The sequence below is a fragment of the Bison bison genome, unplaced genomic scaffold (assembly GCF_000754665.1).
Source record: "Bison bison bison isolate TAMUID 2011002044 unplaced genomic scaffold, Bison_UMD1.0 scf7180017864461, whole genome shotgun sequence".
In the NCBI taxonomy this organism is placed as follows: domain Eukaryota; kingdom Metazoa; phylum Chordata; class Mammalia; order Artiodactyla; family Bovidae; genus Bison; species Bison bison.
In genome coordinates, this window is record NW_011495023.1 from 97757 (window position 1) to 116783 (window position 19027).

A 19027-nucleotide genomic window follows, 5' to 3' on the forward strand; every position below is an offset into this window, starting at 1 on the left:
GAACAATGTTACTATATTTTTACAGAATTAAATCTGTATTATTTTGAAGTAGGCTCTAATTAAGAGTGATAAATTCATATTGTCATCCCTAGAGCAACTGCTAAGATAGAACTCAGAAGAGGAGGGAGGGAATTCCCTGGTGGTCCAGTGGGTAGGAATCTGTGCTGTCACTGCCAAGGGCCTGGGTTCAATCCCTGATTGGGGAACTTATGGGGAAGTTCCCATAAGGCATGTCACACAGCCAGGAAAGAAAAAAAACACAAGATTCATGTGATAAAGGACCTGTCTTCAGAATATGTGATCTCTTACAACACAGAAGACAACAAACCAAAGCAGGGAGGGAAGATCTGAATGGACATTTCTCCAAAGAGGACATACAAAAGGCCAAAGGTCTACCAGAAGATACTCAAAATCACCAGTCCAAGGGCAACGTAAATTAAATCTACGATGAGACTCTACTTCGTACCCACTAAATGACCGTCAAAAGATAAGACTGTAAGAAACGTACAAGATATGGATAAACTGGAACATTTCATACACTGGTAGCTGGAACACAAAATTATATACTTAAATAGTTACTTTTAAAACAGTTCATCAAGTTCTTATGAAGTCAAACAGAAACTCAGCACCTCAGGCAGCAATTTCTGGAAGTCTACCTATGGAAATGAAAACGTGTCCACAAAAAGACATGTATACACATTCGTATAAACAGACAGGCGGCAGGGAGAAGAGGAGAAAGGGAGGAAGGGCCAGAAGAAACTGAGGCAAATGAAATCAGTTGGTGAATCTGAATCAAGAGTATAAGGGAGATCCTTGTATTATTCTGATAATGTTTCTCTAAGGTTGAAAGTACATCAAAATTTTAAATTACCCAAACAAAAGGGCAAGAGTATCATGCAGCAAGCTCCCTCCATCAACCTCAATGAAGACCATAAACAATTTAAAAGTTACTAGAAAACTATAGGTAATTTTAATAAAATCACTTCAAGAATATAATTTGGTTGTAAAACCAATACAATGTGCTCTAAAATAATTTTTCTACTGAGCTAAAGTCATCTGTAAATCCTGTAACAACACATTAATATTCACAAAATCGGACTGAAAAGTAAACACAACTTTCCATTTCTAACACAGAGTAATACAAAAGTTCACTCTGAAGGGGACTGAGTGTTTGGTTTTATTTTGGTTTCACTGCCAAGCATAATTACATTATTATTCGGAATTTGAGGTGTGTTACTTGTTTATTTAACAAAATACTGTTGCTCTGAAATAAGCTTCATTTTTAGAGTGATAGTAATGTTTTTTAAAAAAAAATCATGAAAATGCAAGCTGGATTTTTTAAAAGTTATAATCATTCAAATTCTGATTGTATCCATAGGTTCATAATTCTCTACTCTTATTTTTTTAAAAAAACACTTTATATACGATCAATCTAGATCATAATTAAGTGCATCTTAATGAAGTTTCCACTAATGAACGTAGAACTACGATGTACTAATAGCCAAAGAGCATCATTTCTTTATCAAAGATAAATGGTACTATCTAGAAACAAAGACAATCCTTCATGAATTTTTACTTTGCTAAGTAAAAATACCTCCCAAGAGCTAAAGGCACACTTTCTATTCACATCTAACACTGTAACCAACCATAAAATCATTACTGATTTTCAACTTAATAACCAATTAACACTTCTCAAACAAGCTGTTTTCAATCCTGATAGCTCTTTATTTTCTTTAATAAACTTGCTATTTGCAATAGGTGTTCATCATGAGAATAATCAAAATTAGATGAATGTGACAACAGAGTGACAAAGTGTTTCACACCTCTGAATGATACCAGGTCAAGAATGGGAGAAAGAGTTGCAAAATAAGACTACTTCAATGCTACTTATGGTCTTGCAATAAAACCAACAATACATCCAATTCAAGAGCTATCATCTCACTTCCAACTTCTTCCCCTCAAGAACAATTTGAATCTCTTTGGCATCCAAAGTCTCGTAGGTCAACAAAGCTTCTGCCAGATTTTTGTGCTCTTTCGCATGAGTCTTCAAGATATGTTTTGCTCGCTCATATGAATCCTGAAATACAAAGCAGATATGTAAAAGGCAGAAACTTGAGAAGCAAAACCATAAATGGGAAAAAAAAAAAAAACCCTTTACATACTCTAAAAAAATATATAAGATCTACTGATTTCTATCTATAAAACATAAAAGCATTTAAAAGCTTGGTTCCCTGACAATAACTTTCATACTTTCCAGTGCTGTATTTTTAACCTCCTAATCTATCCTATAGATAACCAAGGTCCACTTACACAAAAAGCTACTGAAGAAGTAAAAGTATACACTACTCATTTGCATTCTAAGTAAGGTCTATAAACACAGAAATCTATTTCTTTATTCAATATACATGCTAAAAGTAAAGGGAGTTTGTTTGTTCACTTTGTCTCTTAACATTTCACCAATTTACTCAATCTAGAATGGCCAGAAAAGACACAGATTTTCATTCTTTTACTTGGTAATACACTCACTTTGCAAAACTGTAACAGTCTATCACTAGAGGTGACCTTTGACTTTCATACTTATTTTTTTTGCAACCCACCTTGAACTTATCACTTAAATGCTTCAATTCTCCTTTCAAAGCGAGTCTGAATTAAGTTTATCAGTTTATGAATAACGGCAATAATAACAGTTCATTTTTGACAGTATCACATTTGCCTGTGCAAATGTCAACATTTGAATAACTAATCATTTTTGCCCTTATAAAAATGGATAGAAAACATAAAAATGAATTTACCAAAACCAAGAAACACAGGTATATAAATATAATACAATTACTAGACATTGTGAACATAACCATAATGTCCAAATGAAATAACCACATTAAATATATAAATTATTAGAAATATATTATGGAATATTATAGCTAATAATCAAGGATTAGCAGAAAGTTTAAAAACTTCCTTGGAATGAACCCCTTACTTTATAACATGTAAAACTATCAGGTTTCACACTTTTAGGCTCATGTACATTTGAACCTGGGGCTTCCCTGGTGGCTCAGATGATAAAAAATCTGCCTACAATGCGGGAGACCAGGTTCAGTCCCTGGGTTGGGAAGATCCCCTGGAAAAAGGAATGGCAACCCACTCTACTATTCATGCCTGGAGAATCCCATGGACAGAGGAGACTGGCAGGCTACAGTCCATGGGATTGCATTTGAGCCTAATACAACACATAATACCCAAGTAAGCCTGCCATCTAGTGGAAAGAGTACCTACTGTACTTCCGGTAGCAATGGTGCCCCTATTAACTTTATGAGCTATATCGACATTTCTAAAGAACTGTGGAACTTTAGCTATTTTGCATGCACCCAAATACTCAGGCACATTTTGACTAAACAGATAAACAAACATTAAAAGAAAAAAAAAAAAAGATTATTACCCTCAAAAGGATTCTGATTTCCTGTTCAATAGCAGATTGAGTTTCTGGACTCAGTTTCCCTGTATCACTGTAGGTCATAACTCCAAGCTAAAATCAATGAAAAGAAAGAAATTCAACATAAAAACCTCTAACTAATGTATGTAACAGAGGGAGGACTATACCATATATAAGAAAATAAGTATCACGGGAGCAAGGAAAAATTACAATACAAAAATGCCCTTGAGGGCAAAAAAAAATTCATTCTTCTTCTGAAAGTAGAATAAGTGAAGTGAAAGTCGCTCAGTCGTGTCCAACTCTTCGCGGACCCCATGAACTATACAGTCCATGGAATTCTCCAGACCAGGATACGGCAATGGGTAGCCTTTCCCTTCTCCAGGGGATCCTCCCAACCCAGGGATCTAACCCAGGTCTCCCGCATTGCATGCAGATTCTTTACCAGCTGAGCCACAAGGGAAACTATAATACTAAAATGTACAGAGAGAATTTTAAAACCCAAGTATGGTTCTAAGTGGGCTTCCGGTTGGCGCTAGTGGTAAAGAACCTGCCTGCCAATGCAGGAGATATGAGACATGGGTTCGATCCTGGGTTGAGAAGATCCCCTGGAGGAGGGCATGGTAATCCACTCCAGTATCCTTGCCCGGAGAATCCCATGGACAGAGGAGCCTGGTAAGCTACAGTCCATAGGGTTGCACAGACTCAGACGTGACTGAAGCAACTTAGCATGCATGGTTCTGAGTACCTTCTTGGAAAACTTTAGCAGCTATTCTAGTCCAGAAATTCACAGTCACAGTATACTGGAATTGCTTCACGGAGCCACAGTGATAAAGCAGATATATAGAGTATGTGGAAAGGGCAAATTAAGCAAGCTCACAGAAAGAGCTAAATAATTTATATTATCATTTGGTTAATTCATGAATAACTGTTACTGTCTGAGCAGCTGGAATAGAAAGAATGTGTGCCATTTCTCAGAAAATGAGATTTAATTTATAAAGTACGCTTTGTCAAATCCATTTGGAATGAAACAGGAAAATCTATCAATTTATAATAGAACCCTCTCTCAGAAAGAGATACTACACTCTTCACATTATCATGTGATACATGAGGGAGGGTTAAAATTAGCTATTACCTTTTCACTCATTCCAAATTTGGTGACCATGCGCTTTGCTATTTTGGTTGCATTATCAAAATCACTGGAAGCACCTAAAATTTTAAAATATACATATAACTCAAGTTAAAAAAAAATCTTTAAATGAATGAACACAATTTGAACTAAAGTCATTATTTACAGTAACCTGTTGTAATATGGTCACTTCCAAATATAAGCTCCTCTGCCACTCTTCCTCCCATGCTGACGTCCATCTGGGCAAGCAGCTGAGCTCTAGTTTCATTCCACCGATCATTCTCAGGCAACAGGGACACCTAGACAATTGAAAAGCAAAGAGAAAATTCACACACAGTTTTGAAATACATATTAATAACCTGAATTATCATTTGTCTCTCTTACTTAATACCATGATGCTGAAAACTCAGCAACATTTCATAGAGACAGTCATGGTGACTGATGACCAAACCAGAAATGTATTAAATGAGGAAAGCAGAAGTGCATTTTATAAATAAGTAGTTAATGGTGCAATACAGCTGTCTGTCCTTCACTGAATAAAAATATTTAAAATGTCTATAATTAGAAAGATATGAAAATGAAATGTATGCTCAATGAGATAAAACTTGGAAAAACTGAACCAGTCATTGTGATACATAATTTCTTCTGGGGAGAAAACAGCAACTACACATTTACGAATTATATTTTGTTGTCATTCCTGAATTAAATGTCATAATTTAAATATACTATCTGAAATATTAAAGATATCCTTTATTAGCAGATAAATTTCACACATATGTCTGAATTCAAGACAGTTGAGGAAGTTAAAGAAGAACATATCAACATACTTAGGAAGTAGCTGAATTTTCTTTTGAAATGTTTTCATCAGTAATTTCCTTCATAAGGTACTAGGGAGCATTATCCAAAAGAAAAGAAAAACTAAAGGTACTCACATGTCCAAGTGTTGGCCCTCGAGGCATGATTGTAGCTTTGTTGATAGGCATTGCATCTTTAGTGTAATATGCAATAATAGCATGACCAGATTCATGATACGCTGTGATCGTTTTGTTTTTGTTATCAATTTCCACACTTCTACGCTCAGGGCCTAAGAATAAAAATTTACTTAAGTAAAATACTCCATTAGGAAAGAATATTTAAGTGAATGAAATTCATATGCCTCAAAGTCATTCTTAGAGTAATATGATTTAATATCATTAATATTTTAAAACATCGTGAAAGTTTAAAAAATGAGTAGACTCCACTCTATAACACATGTAAACCATAATTTGTCAACTGAAAACCAAATTCTAAGAACTATAATTTTACTTCTTATATCAAAAGGAAAAAACTATTTCTAGAAAATAAACTTCTAACAGGAATAACATAACAACCTGTTTTGAAGCCAATTTAAATAATCTTTATTTTACTTTATTTTTGGCTGTGCTGCGTCTCTCTGCCGCGTGGGCTTTTCTCTAGTTGTGGCGAGCAGGGACTACTCTCCGGTTGTGGTGCACAGGTTTCTCAATGCAATGGCTTCTCTCGTTGCAGAGCTCAGGTTCTATGCTTCAGTAGCTGTGGCGTGTGGGCTCAGTAGTCGTGGCTCCTGGGCTCTAGAGCACAGGCTCAGTAGTTGTGGCACATGGGCTTAGTTGCTCCATGGCATGTGGGATCTTCCCAGATCAGGGACTAAACCTGTGTCTCCTGTATTGGCAAGTGGCTTCTTTACCACTGACCCACCAAGGAAGCCCCCTGAAGCCATTTAGGGTTTAAAATAAAACTTAAATACTGAAAAATAGTAAAAAGTTAACTATTCTTTAATCAGCAATATCAGATAAGAAGAAAACCATGGGCACCTTCAAAGAGTATAATATACGGTGTATTTGTTCTGTAAGAGGCCAAACTTTGTGCTATGTTTGAGTATATATTTGCATGTTTCTATACCTTTTGTTTTTATAACCTTTCTTTCAAAATTAAGAATTTTTTCTCTAACACAATGAACAGCATAACATAGGAAAAAAAGAAAAGAAACCTACCCATTAGGATTTTATCTTTGGAAAACTCTAGTTCCTTCATAGTAACCATTTCTTTTCCATCAACAGCTGCCTTTAATGCAGCCTGGTTCACAAGATTCTCCAACTCAGCTCCAGAAAAGCCAACAGTACCTCGAGCTATGATTTCTGGATCAACAGCTATATGCAGACAGAACACAACATTGAAATTTCAAAAGCAGTAATAAAAAGCTCTGCATAAAGAACTCACTTTGCAAAAGAAAAAATAAAATAGCAATCATAAACTATAATTTAAAAAAAACTTTACTAAATTCTAAGAGGAAAAAGGAAAAATTGCTACTGAACAGACCATAAAAATTGTCACTGGGACAAATAACATAAGTTCTTGTACTTAAATAATTTTGTGAAAAACAAAGAAAGGTAAAGTTGTCAGATAACGATTTACAGACTTTCAGTTATCACCCAACCACAAATTGAAAAAGCACATTATCAGTTTCATCTTGAAATAACTCTGGACACAGAAGTCCACGTTACAAGAGGAAACATGTTTGATTTTATGAACTGATTCTGGCATCTCTGAAAATACTGCAGTTTAATAGCTGCTTTTACTACTCAGGTGGGTCCATACTATTTCCATGTATTTTGTTTTATACTTTTGCTTCCCCTCTTTTGGCCCCAAAGTGATTACATCGTGAGGTACTATGCTCATAATATAGAGGTACTTGTTCTATTATTTTATATTTTAAATTCACCTAGAGAAACATTTATACATAGATTCATCAATTATCTATCTCAATATTCCAAAGAAAACTTTCTTTCAAATCAGGATTGTAAATTATAGAATCTGATACACACTACTTAAGAAATAGACTTTAAGGACAAATAAAAGGAGAGAAAAAAAAACATTTAAAGAAATTTGTCTTTTAAGACATCCTGAGTAAGGACCACAAACAGGGTAAATTGATATATTACCATTTCACAGAGATAATGTTTGTATCATAGAATTAGACTTACACTGATCAAACTTTATTTTATTGAGGTACCACTTCAAGATTTCTGTTCGACCTTTCACATCTGGCCTTGGAACTGTAACCTGCATGTCAAAGCGACCAGGGCGTATTAAGGCACTGCAAGGAGAATACAAAAAGAAAATATAATTAATAAACTGTGCTGAGGATCTGGTTATAAAAACAGGACTGACATCCTATTCTGAACATAAATATTCAGATTAGTTCCTTGTAAAACATGGTTGAAATAATAATTTCAAAAACTGGAAGGCTAAACAAAGGTTCATATAGATAAATGTGTGCATCAGGATAGTATACAACCCTTCAGAGACAAAGACAAGCAAGTCTGTCAGTAAAGGAACAAATTATTCTATAGCAGCCTATTGTGTGAGCCACACACCCATCTTACTGTTGTATTCAGTTCAGTTCAGTTCAGTTCAGTCGCTCAGTCGTGTCCGACTCTTTGCAACCCCATGAATTGCAGCACGCCAGGCCTCCCTGTCCGTCACCATCTCCCGGAGTTCACTCAAACTCACGTCCATCGAGTCGGTGATGCCATCCAGCCATCTTATCCTCTGTTGTCCCCTTTTCCTCCTGCCCCCAATCCCTCCTAGCATCAGTCTTTTCCAATGAGTCAACTCTTCGCATGAGGTGGCCAAAGTACTGGAGTTTTATAAAACGTTAAACTAGACTCTTAAGCAAGAACCAACTATTAGATCAAATGAAAGTATATAACTTAAACAGTAAAATCAATAAAAACCTTAACTACAGTAAATTTTACTTTTAAAAATGTGCTGTCTACCACCCACCCCCAAAAGCTCTGTGTTTAAGTCATAAAAAGATTCTTTTAGTAGCTTTACTGAGATACCATTCTCACATCATAGAATTTGAAGTGGACAATCCACTGGGTGTTAATAGATTCAGAGTTGTCTAACCATCACAATAATTTTAGAGAATATTGATCCCTTCCCCCACTTTCTCCAGCCAAATGAAACCCCAAGTCTACTGGCAGTTATTTCCCTCCTGTTTGCCCAACCTCTGGCAACTGCTAAATTACTTTCCATTGCTATGGATTTGCTTATTCTGAACATTTCATATAAAAGGAATCATATAATATGTAATGTTTTGTGATGGGTATTCTTCACTTAGCACAATGTTTTTAAAGTTCATCACTCTTCTAGAATATATCACAAAAATTTTAATACTTACTTATCTAATGCCTCTGGGAAATTTGTGGCACCTATGATGATAACTCCTTCATTGGGTTTAAAACTATTAAGGAAAAAAAGTATCTTTTCACTGAAAGTTAAAACAGCACACACACAGAAATGTTCTACACAACTGTTTATCTTCAATTTTATTAACAGCAAAGAAAAGGAATTGTCTTTTTAATGCCCCAAATACGAAGACATCACTCACTGCTTTTTAAAAGGTCAGTGCACTTCAATAAAACTTGTTAATAATACATCACCAAATTATCTGTGGTTTCACAGTAAATTTTCTACTTAGGAAGAGATAACCTGACACCAAAGCTTGAGTTCCTGACTAATTTTTTGAAAAATTATTTTCAAGTTTACCAATTCCAATTATTTACTCTTAAACTTTCAGAATGTCTTGTATGACGTTAAGAAACTTCTCTGCTTCATTCAAAGCAAGTCCACCTCTTTTTACATTATGGAAACTGATGCAAGCTTTTGATCTACAGCAACACTCAGAGCTAGTCACAAACAGTGAAGGAATGAGGGTATTCTCCTTGCACATCTCCAAACAGATGACGACTTTCAGCTAGAATCACTGCTTTTCTGTCATACTACAGTAAATGAAAATTTTACTTTTCAATTTGAGAGTAGTTAATACATCAATGACCAATGATCCCATTAGTAAAACAATACAATAGTCAAAATAGCTTGTCTTTACTCCTTGCACATAGGATATTCTGTTGCCTATAAACTTAAATTTTTCCTATCTCTGAAATGCTACTAAATATACCACCAAATTCTCAAGACAGAAAAGTCAATTACCCATCCATTTCAGCCAGAAGTTGATTTATAGTCTGCCGTGAATATGGATGCATTGGAGATTCAATTCGCTTCCCACCAACAGAATCCAATTCATCAATAAATATAACACAAGGGGCATTTGCTTTTGCTTCCCCTAAAGACAGAAAGGATTCAAATAAGTTTAATAAAATCAACACCTTTAAAATAAAATTATATAAATAGTTAACAACATGTACGAAAATTAAAAAGCCGATAAAAGACACTCATTAGGGAGCAAATACATAAAAGAAGGTCTTTCTTAACTGCTTTAAGAAGAGTAGTCTCAAATGAAAAAAAAATTGTAACACTGAGTATTCATTCTTCCTAGTCATACAAACCATATATAGTCAGATTTGAGGCAAATAATTTTTAAATATATACTACAGAATTAATAAATAAGGTGAAAACAAAACACACCAAAAAAAAACAAAACAAACGAAACCACAGGTTTTCAACAGACCCCAGCCTCATCCAGCAACCTAGTGATTCCACAAACTCTTCTGACTAATTGGAAAGAAAAGTAATAGTTTTATTTTAGCCCACACACTAAGTTACCTGAGATTAGCATCCTACAATGGCTATTTCAGCCAACTATCAAATCAGAAACAAGAAGCAAAGACAGAGTTTAAGAAACTCTCTTTTCCTAACATTAAGAGAAATTATTACTATATAAAAGATCCACTAGACCTACTAAAAAGATTTCTTATACGGCTGGCTCCCACACCCACAAACATCTCATCAAATTCTGATCCAGAAGCATAATAAAAAGGAACATCAGCTTCTCCAGCAACAGCTCGGGCAAGAAGTGTCTTCCCTGTTCCTGGTGGTCCAACTAAAAGAATTCCTAAAGAAAAAAAATAAACAAGAATGGTTCAAATTAAAAAACAAAAACACAACCTGATAAGAACTTAAAACAAATAATTACGAATTAATAAATACAGTGCTGTGGTTGAAGGCACACCAATGATCAATATTTTCAAACATAGTGAAACATATTTGTCTCTATAAATGATTCACTTTAGGACCTACTTCGTAACTAATTTTCCTGTATTATTTAAGTACTATTTACACATTGGGATAAATGCTGGTATCTGAATATGACTTTGGATTAGATAAAGTTGGAATTCTTTGTACTATTTATTGTTGCAATTTACTTAAAAGTTTGAAATAACAAACTTTTAAATTATCAAAGACAAAAGATAACAAAATAGTATGTTCAGAATGAGCACTTGTAAAATAGCAATTAAGAATTACTAATAAACTTTCATCAGGTAAATCTGATAAAAGTTAAATTAGTGATATATTACACTGTTTTGTCAAGTCATGGGAAAGCGAAGATACCTTACCTTTTGGAAGTTTACCTCCAAGAACAGTAAATTTTTGTGGATTTTTCAAAAATTCAACAACTTCCTGTAATTCCTGTTTAGCTTCCTCCACCTGAAGTGATATAATTTACCAAATAATTTAAAATGTTAATTATCTTACTAAGACACCCTCTTTGAATATTGTAAATTTAACCTGATATTAATTTGGCTTTTTGTTTCAGTGAAAGTATACAAAAAGGCCCCTTTAGAAATACTCACACAAAGGGTTTTCTCCTGACCCTCAGTACCAGATACATGAAATCTCCTTACATATCCCAACAAAACCCCTTTCCAATTGCTTCCTTTGGTTAAAAAAAAAAAAAAGAACAAAAAAACCCTGTTACATTCAAAATTCTAGTTAAATGTCTCAGTGGCATTTAATATAGAATTGCCTAATAAGTTTCAAATCTAAAACTTTTTTGGACCCGGTTATAAGCTTCAAGGACAAACTATCTGGACTTACTATATATTAATAAGTGAGTCTGTGTTTAAGTTATAACATTAATTTTTGACTAGTTATGAAGTCATTTTTATTATAAAGAATTACTACTAGAATATAAACAATTTAGTTCCTAACAAATGCCAAAGACAGTGACTAAAATTAAGCTACAGTGTACTGCTTTACGTACTAGAGAAGAAGATGGCGACCCACTCCAGTGTTCTTGCCTGGAGAATCCCAGGGACAGGGGAGCCTGGTGGGCTGCCTTCTATGGGGTCACAAAGAGTGGGACACAACTGAAGTGACTTAGCAGCAGCAGCAGCAGTACTGCTTTATAAATAGTTGTGGTAAAAAAAAAATCTGAAGATTTAATTCCCCAAATATAAAATCTTACAGAATTGAGATCCCTAGCAAAAAAAAAAAAATCCAATCTGGCCAACAAAAATTGCAATCAGAATATTAGATCATCTTTAAAACTCTGATAAGGATTAAGAAAGCTATCTATTAGAAACAGTGAGCAATTTTCCTAGTCAGCATATAAGCAGAAGTCACAAATGCAAATTCCTAGTGGCAAAATGGTATCAATAAATGAGTGAAGAAGGCCAGATGTAGAACAGCACTGGTGGAAATGTGCTCAACTGGAAAGCAACAGTCCCTTAAAGACAACCACAACATGGCTCTGCCAAAGAATACAACCTGGTGTTCCAGAATTCCATTTTCAACAAACACTGGAAATTTTTTCATGGGTGCGAATTCAATTTAAAAATGTTGGCTACCAGTGTAAATGAAAAATACCTTTTTTGTATGTATACTTTCATGTATTTATTTTAAATTACCCTCACATAATAATATATTTGTAGACAACCTACAACCTCATACCACACAACTTTTAATAACTCATTGAGAAAACTCATTTACATTGGGCAGTGATAAAAAGAAAGTACTTGGGAAGGGGAGAACAGGAAACATGTTGATGGGCCAAAGTCCCACAAGACTTACCCCTCCCCCCTGCCACACACCCCTCAGATGTCAATCCCACATCTAGGTTGTCATCTGTGCTTCTGCCTATTGGCTATAAATTGGAGATTCTCAGAATCCCTCCTTAGGTCTAATTTGGTAGAGCAGCTCATAGAACTCAGGAAACCAGGTTAGGTACTATTGGCTTATTATGAAAGGATATACCCTACAACAGCCAGAAGGAAGAGGGAGGTAGGCAAGGGATACAGGAAGGGGTACAGGCCCTCCACGTCCTCTCTGAAAATGCTACTCTCCTCACGCCTCTGTGTGTTCACTAACTAAAAACTCCTCCAAACCCGAACCTGTTGGGACTTTAATGGGAGTGTACTCACATAGGCATAATCAATTATTAACTCCTTTCCAGCCCCTCTCCCCTCTCTGGAGAACAGAGAGTAGACGTGGAAGTTCCAAGATTCTAACCACAGCTTGATCTTTCTGGTGACCAGTCCCCCTCCAGGAGCCCACTCAGAGCCACCTCATTAGAACAAAAGACACTATGGGACTTCCTTGGCGGTCCAATGGATAGGACTCCATGTATCCACAGCTGTGGGCCCAGGTTCAATCCCTCATTGGGAAGCTAAGATCCCATAAAGTACAAGCTGTGTAGTCAAGGGGACAAGGAAAGAAAAGAACAGAAGACACTGCCATCACCCAGGACATTCCAAGGGACTCAGAAGCCCTGTGTCAGGAACTGGTGTCAAAGACCAAACAGTAGAACAAAAGATACTCCCAGTGCTCTTATCCCCTGGGAAATTACAAGGGTTTTAAGAGCTCTGTGCCAAGAATTGGAGGCACAGACCATACATGTATTTTCTATTATTTCAACCTTTCTAATAAAAAATACAATAATGTTTGAAGAGACCAAGGTAAACTTTTTAACTTACTCCTTTAACATGTTCAAAGGTAACATTTTTCATCTGTACAGGATCTACAGCAGAATCAAGCCCTGTTGTTGTCCGGAAGCGGACTAAAGGGACAAAAAAAAATGCTTACATATTTGATAGATTCATAAAATTTTAACTACCTTATTTTTCAGATGCAAGAAAGTCCAGAAAAATTAAATGTCTAAGATGACAATGCGAGGAGTAGGAATTAGGTCTTCTGGATTTTGAGACAATGTTCAAGGAATGAATGATTCTCATTAAAATGACATCTTTGCCTTTCCAGTTAAAACTAAGAATTTTCCTCTTCTCCTTATATCTAATAATAAAAACGTAAACCAATGGTTCTCAAGCTCCATTGTGTGCAATTAAGAAATACAAAAGAATAATCATCAGAGCTCTTCCCACTCTTCCACCACCCTGCTGATACCACCTATCAATCCATACACTGGTTCCTTTTTTTGAAAAAAATAATTTAAAAAAAATACAGAGAGAGACAAGAGAAAGCAGATCTAGATATAAAAAAGGCTATTCCTGGATGTTAAAACCTCATCTCAGGTTTGATAACTTTTAAAATAACTGTACATCAAGTTCTAGGAATAATTTCTGATCCAGGTCAATCAATGTTCTTAACTGTAAACCATTTTTTTTTTCCCTCTCAAGGTAATCATCATAAAGAAAGGGGAAAACATGGTATAAACACTGAATGACAGCTGGAAAAGTCAATTGGATCCACTTAAATCTGACATTATTACTTCATTTTAGACTGGCAAACTGAGAAAACCTGGGGCTGTAAAGTAATTTTCTGTGTGTTAATTTTAAATACATTGAATTTATTACTGTGCCTTTGAAACAGATGTTTATTTTCACTCTGAATTGCTATTATAAAATTCTTCTGCATGTTCTTAGAATTTTATCATTGGTTAAGTATCATTTCCTAAAAATCTGGGGAATTAATCACGTCTAGAAGTAAATTTAAAATTACTACTCTAATATAATCCTTGGAACTTTAAAAAATATTAGTTATATCCTTTAAAAAGTACAGTTTAATTTATACAGTGTCTGAAGGAATTTTTCTTATATCCATCCTTAAGATAATGCAAATATAGTAAGTCCTCTGACAAGGTGGATGATACATAATCATAAGAGATTAAAATTTTTCTATCTCAATGCAAAAAACAATCTCAAAGTAACCCAATCTGAGAAGTCTCAAATTTGGATTAAAGACCTAGACTCTGGAATTATAAATATAAATGTTTTCTTATCTCTAAGTCTTAGACTAAGGAAAAGAAATGAGTATATAAAAGATTTTTTTAAGTCAAATGTAAAATATATTTTAATATATAAATTAAAAATATAAAAAATAAGTCAAATATAAAGAGTCTCTACCAGATAAAAATGGGTTCTTTAAGAGTCCATAAATGCCAACTACCAGCAGAATAAAAACAATCAGACGAGTTCTTCTTAAAGAATCTGGAGGAAAAAGAAAAAAGCCTTTAATAAAATGTTATCAATGAGAAATGACAGCTCAATGAAATGCAAACATGAGGTTACTGGTGGTAATCACATTTCATAACACACAGTTCTGGAGCCAGCTATATTTTGCATAATCTCCATGATCGCCTTTCAGCACGTGTTATCAAAAATCTCACAAAGCCTCTTGTACTTCTATCACTGACTTAGGTTCACTTCAGACAGTGAAAGTACCAGGACATATTCTCTTTCCACACAGCTTAAGATACAAACATAAGGAAATGTAACCAATAAAAAGTTGCATAATTGTTAGAAACGTTATTATAATCACTTAGAGGCAGGACTATAATTTCCTTTCAGATATTCCTCTCCAAATATGGATGGTGTCTAATCAACTTACCATTGGTTTTTTGTGTTAGCGCTTGAGCTTTCAGGAAACCCTCTGCAAAACCAGTTTTAAATGCATCTTGGTGAGCTTCAGGTATGTTTTTAGTTTTCATGAGTTTATCCAAACTCTCAACGTCTGATCCTCTGTCTCGCAAAAGAAACCCCTAAATACACAAACAACACATCAGTATCGTTGACTATAGGTAATATTCCCCCCCAAACATAACAACTACTCACAAAAAAAATTCATTAAAATTCTACATTTTAAAATTTTTATTGTCAATGTGAAGAATTAAGACTCAGCAATAAATAGCCAATGATTAGGAAACTAACACTGGCCCATATACTTCTAGCGGTTAGTGAATATAAACTATGTAAACCACTAACTACTGAATAACAGGTCACAAGTTGACTTAGGGTTTGATAGCTTACAATAGGTCACACTCTGTTATTCCTGCTGGAAGAAAAACCTCACTCATTTATTAAATGTTTACTTAGCACCTTTCATATACTAATACTTGACCGTGTGTAAGTTCTGAAGATGTAAATACCAATGATCGGAATGTTTTCAGTCTACTGGGAAAAGATACACAAATAACTAAGTTTTTGAAGTTATTTTGATATTAGGTTAGAGGAACTAGGTATGGTGGTAAAATAAATGCTGTCTAAGAAGTCAGGAAAAACCTTACAGAGGATGGGATAACTAAACCACAGAAACACAGGGCAGACACAATTTGACAGTGCCATGAAACAGCAGCCTCTAGTACTCAAGAGCGATAAGCAATCTTGTTTGACAGGACTTTAAAACACCAAGAGAGGAGAGGATAGAGGGAGAAAGGAGGTGGTACACTCAAGGATGAGAAGTTAGGCAGAATGCCAAGTGATGAAATGTTAGGCAGAATGCCAAGTGATGAAATGCCTTATGTGCCATGGCAGAAATTTGACAATACAGCAGAGGAATACAACCATTACACTATTACATTTTAGACAGTCCAGCGGATGGCAGTCTGGAGACTGGACTAAAGCTACCAAAAGTGAAGGCAGGGAGACTAAGTAATCATCGTCTGTCTATGCAGTGGACCTGGGGATGAAGAGATTTAAGAAATATTTAAGAGGCTGGATTAATAAGATTTTAGTAATTATGGATGCAGGAACTGAGAGAAGATGGACAAATTATAGTTAACCACAGTGTTTCTAGACTGGATGGATGCTACTTATTAACATAAGAATACATAAGCAGGTGTAAATTGACAGAGGAAAAAACAAAGGAAGATGTCTAACAGGCTAGTGAAAAAATAAGCTTGGAATCCAGAAATGTTGTAGATATAATGACTGCATAGAATATTAATCCATTATCCTAAATGAAAAGATGAAAGAAAATCAACTAGCCAAAAATATATATCAGATATTGAACATTCTTTCTGAAAAGTACTGCTTTTTCAAACAACAACAAAAAAAGGTCTAATTACCTTCACAAATGATGGCGCTGTGTGCTGGGTTTCTGCTAATCTTTCAGAGGTGGACTGCAGACGTCGTGTCCTTGATTTCAAAGTTTTAAAACCCCGAGACTGTATGAAACCTGAATGAAACGGTATCACACTCAGTTTTCGTTTTAAATTTTCACAAGGAAAATGTCTACTAAGAACCAAAACTTTGACACTAGTTATTTCCAAATATTCTGCAGATTCTACTGTGAGCCACAAATGAATGTTTCTAATCATTAATATCACTAAGAAAGACAAATCAGAATATATTAAACAAATCTATTTTTTTCAATATAAATATAATTATTGCTTCATACCTGGCCAGTACTGAAGATCTGAACAAATTCTTTTAAGAGTTCTTGAATGTTGTCTGTACAAGCAAGAGGAACGTAAAGTACTAAAAATATCTAAGCAACCTGGAAAGAAATTGTAAAAACTAAACTTTCTAATTGTCAAACAATCAAATCATGAAATACAACAAATGATTTTACCAAATATTAGAAAAACCAAAACAAGTTATTTCCAAGAGACAATTTCAAAACTAGTCTACAATATGATGAAACACTGGAAACCAGAAGTATGTTAATAAGTAACATGAAAGTGTAAGTGGCTCAGCCATGTCCGATTCTTTGCAACTCCACAGACTGTAGCCCTCCAGGCTCCTCTGTCCATGGAATTCTCTAGGCAAGAATACCGGAGTGGGTTGCCATTCCTTTCTCCAGGGGATCTTCCTGACCCAGGGATCAAACCCGTACTGCAAGTGGATTCTTTACCATCTGAGCCACCAGGGGAACCCCCTAACCTTGTTATCTATTAAATTATCAACAGTACTAAAATGGCTTACTTTCAAAACATAAAATATATTAACTTACCATATTTATTTTCAAAGAAGGACTGTGCAGATACATGAGATGTATGCCAATGGGAAGAAACATTTTTGTCCTTATAAAATCCAGGAAGTAGACTGTCTACCAGTTGATCAATCTGTCCAATTTTTAATTCAGATAATCCAAGGTCCCTTAAATTAAGTACAGGCTGTAAAAGATTGAGTCAACCATATAAGCATTATTATTTTTTAACTTTTTATTGACATATAGTTGATTTACAATGTTTCCGTTGTTTAGTCGCTAAGTCATGTCCCACTCTTTTGTGACCCCATCAATTGTAGCCTACTAGGCTCCTCTGTCCATGGGACTTTCCAGGCAAGAGTACTGGAGTGGGTTGCGGTTTCCTTCTCCAGGGAACCTTTCTGACCCAGGGATGGAACCCACGTCTTTTCAGTTATATATATACATACTCATGTGTATATATACACACATAAACACACACATATGTGAAGTATGTGTGCTCAGTTGTGTCTGACTGTCATTCCATGGGACCTCCCAGGCAAGAATACTAGAGTGGGTTGACATTTCCTTCTCTGGGGCTCTTCCTGACACAAAGATAGAACCTGCATCAGCTACATCTCCTACACTGGCACGGGGAATCCTTACCACTAGCTCCACCTGGGAAGCCACATGTATATATATGGCTTTCTACCATATATAAAATTGTATATATATATATAACTTTCTACCATAAGTTACTACAAAACATTATATAGTAGGTCCTTGTTGTTTAGCTCAGGTAGGCATTATCACATCAAAGTATTTAACTTAAAGAGTACTTATTAACTAAAATAATGTGAATTTTTAAAATCTAATAAATGTATTGATTCCCTTTTCCTTCAAATATTTAAAAAATAAATTGGTATGCATATTTTTATAGTTCTAGCTTTACTGAAGTCAACCATGTGAGATCTGACAAAGCTTTAAAAAAAAAATCATACTCCCAATAGTATTAGCAGTCCATGGAGCTTTAATGGCCATAAACAAAAGCCCATTCAATAAACAATTGCTGAGATCCTTATCTGAACCAAAAGGTTCTATAAATTACCCATATCTAACTCCTAGTAAAGAGAAATATTGAACAAAGCAAAAGATGTGTGAAAACCAGTCAAGAGAATACATTCACTTTAAAACCATTCTGAAATAACTAGAAATTAAATAGGAGTGAGCTATTTTCTTGTTCAAACGAGCAGACAGGGAGCCACTAAGGACAAGTAACAATTTAAAGTCCCAACAGCTAAAACTTGAAGTCAGTCAGTCAGTCAGTTCAGTCGCTCAGTCGTGTCCGACTCTTGGCGACCCCATGAATTGCAGCACGCCAGGCCTCCCTGTCCATCAACTCCGGAGTTCACTCAGACCCACGTCCATCGAGTCAGTGATGCCATCCAGCCATCTCATCCTCTGTCGTCCCCTTCTCCTCCTGCCCCCAATCCCTCCCAGCATCAGAGTCTTTTCCAATGAGTCAGCTCTTCGCATGAGGTGGCCAAAGTACTGGAGTTTCAGCT

At 35.3% G+C, this 19027-nt stretch overlaps 1 protein-coding gene across 1 annotated transcript in view; it reads right to left on the reverse strand.

Moving 5' to 3' along the window:
• Window positions 1–947: 947 nt before the first annotated feature.
• YME1L1 (YME1-like 1 ATPase) overlaps window positions 948–19027 on the reverse strand; it is a 29703-nt gene continuing 11623 nt past the window's right edge. The window contains exons 3-19 of the mRNA XM_010859823.1: window positions 17508–17670; window positions 16953–17051; window positions 16621–16730; window positions 15165–15315; window positions 14681–14764; window positions 13295–13377; window positions 10937–11027; window positions 10282–10434; window positions 9573–9705; window positions 8761–8823; window positions 7559–7671; window positions 6569–6724; window positions 5489–5640; window positions 4729–4855; window positions 4563–4636; window positions 3437–3523; window positions 948–2077 (exon numbers count right to left, since the gene is read on the reverse strand). Coding sequence (XP_010858125.1) covers window positions 1934–2077; window positions 3437–3523; window positions 4563–4636; window positions 4729–4855; window positions 5489–5640; window positions 6569–6724; window positions 7559–7671; window positions 8761–8823; window positions 9573–9705; window positions 10282–10434; window positions 10937–11027; window positions 13295–13377; window positions 14681–14764; window positions 15165–15315; window positions 16621–16730; window positions 16953–17051; window positions 17508–17670 — 1983 coding nt within the window. The 3' untranslated portion in view covers window positions 948–1933. The remainder of the gene's footprint in view (window positions 2078–3436; window positions 3524–4562; window positions 4637–4728; window positions 4856–5488; window positions 5641–6568; window positions 6725–7558; window positions 7672–8760; window positions 8824–9572; window positions 9706–10281; window positions 10435–10936; window positions 11028–13294; window positions 13378–14680; window positions 14765–15164; window positions 15316–16620; window positions 16731–16952; window positions 17052–17507; window positions 17671–19027) is intronic.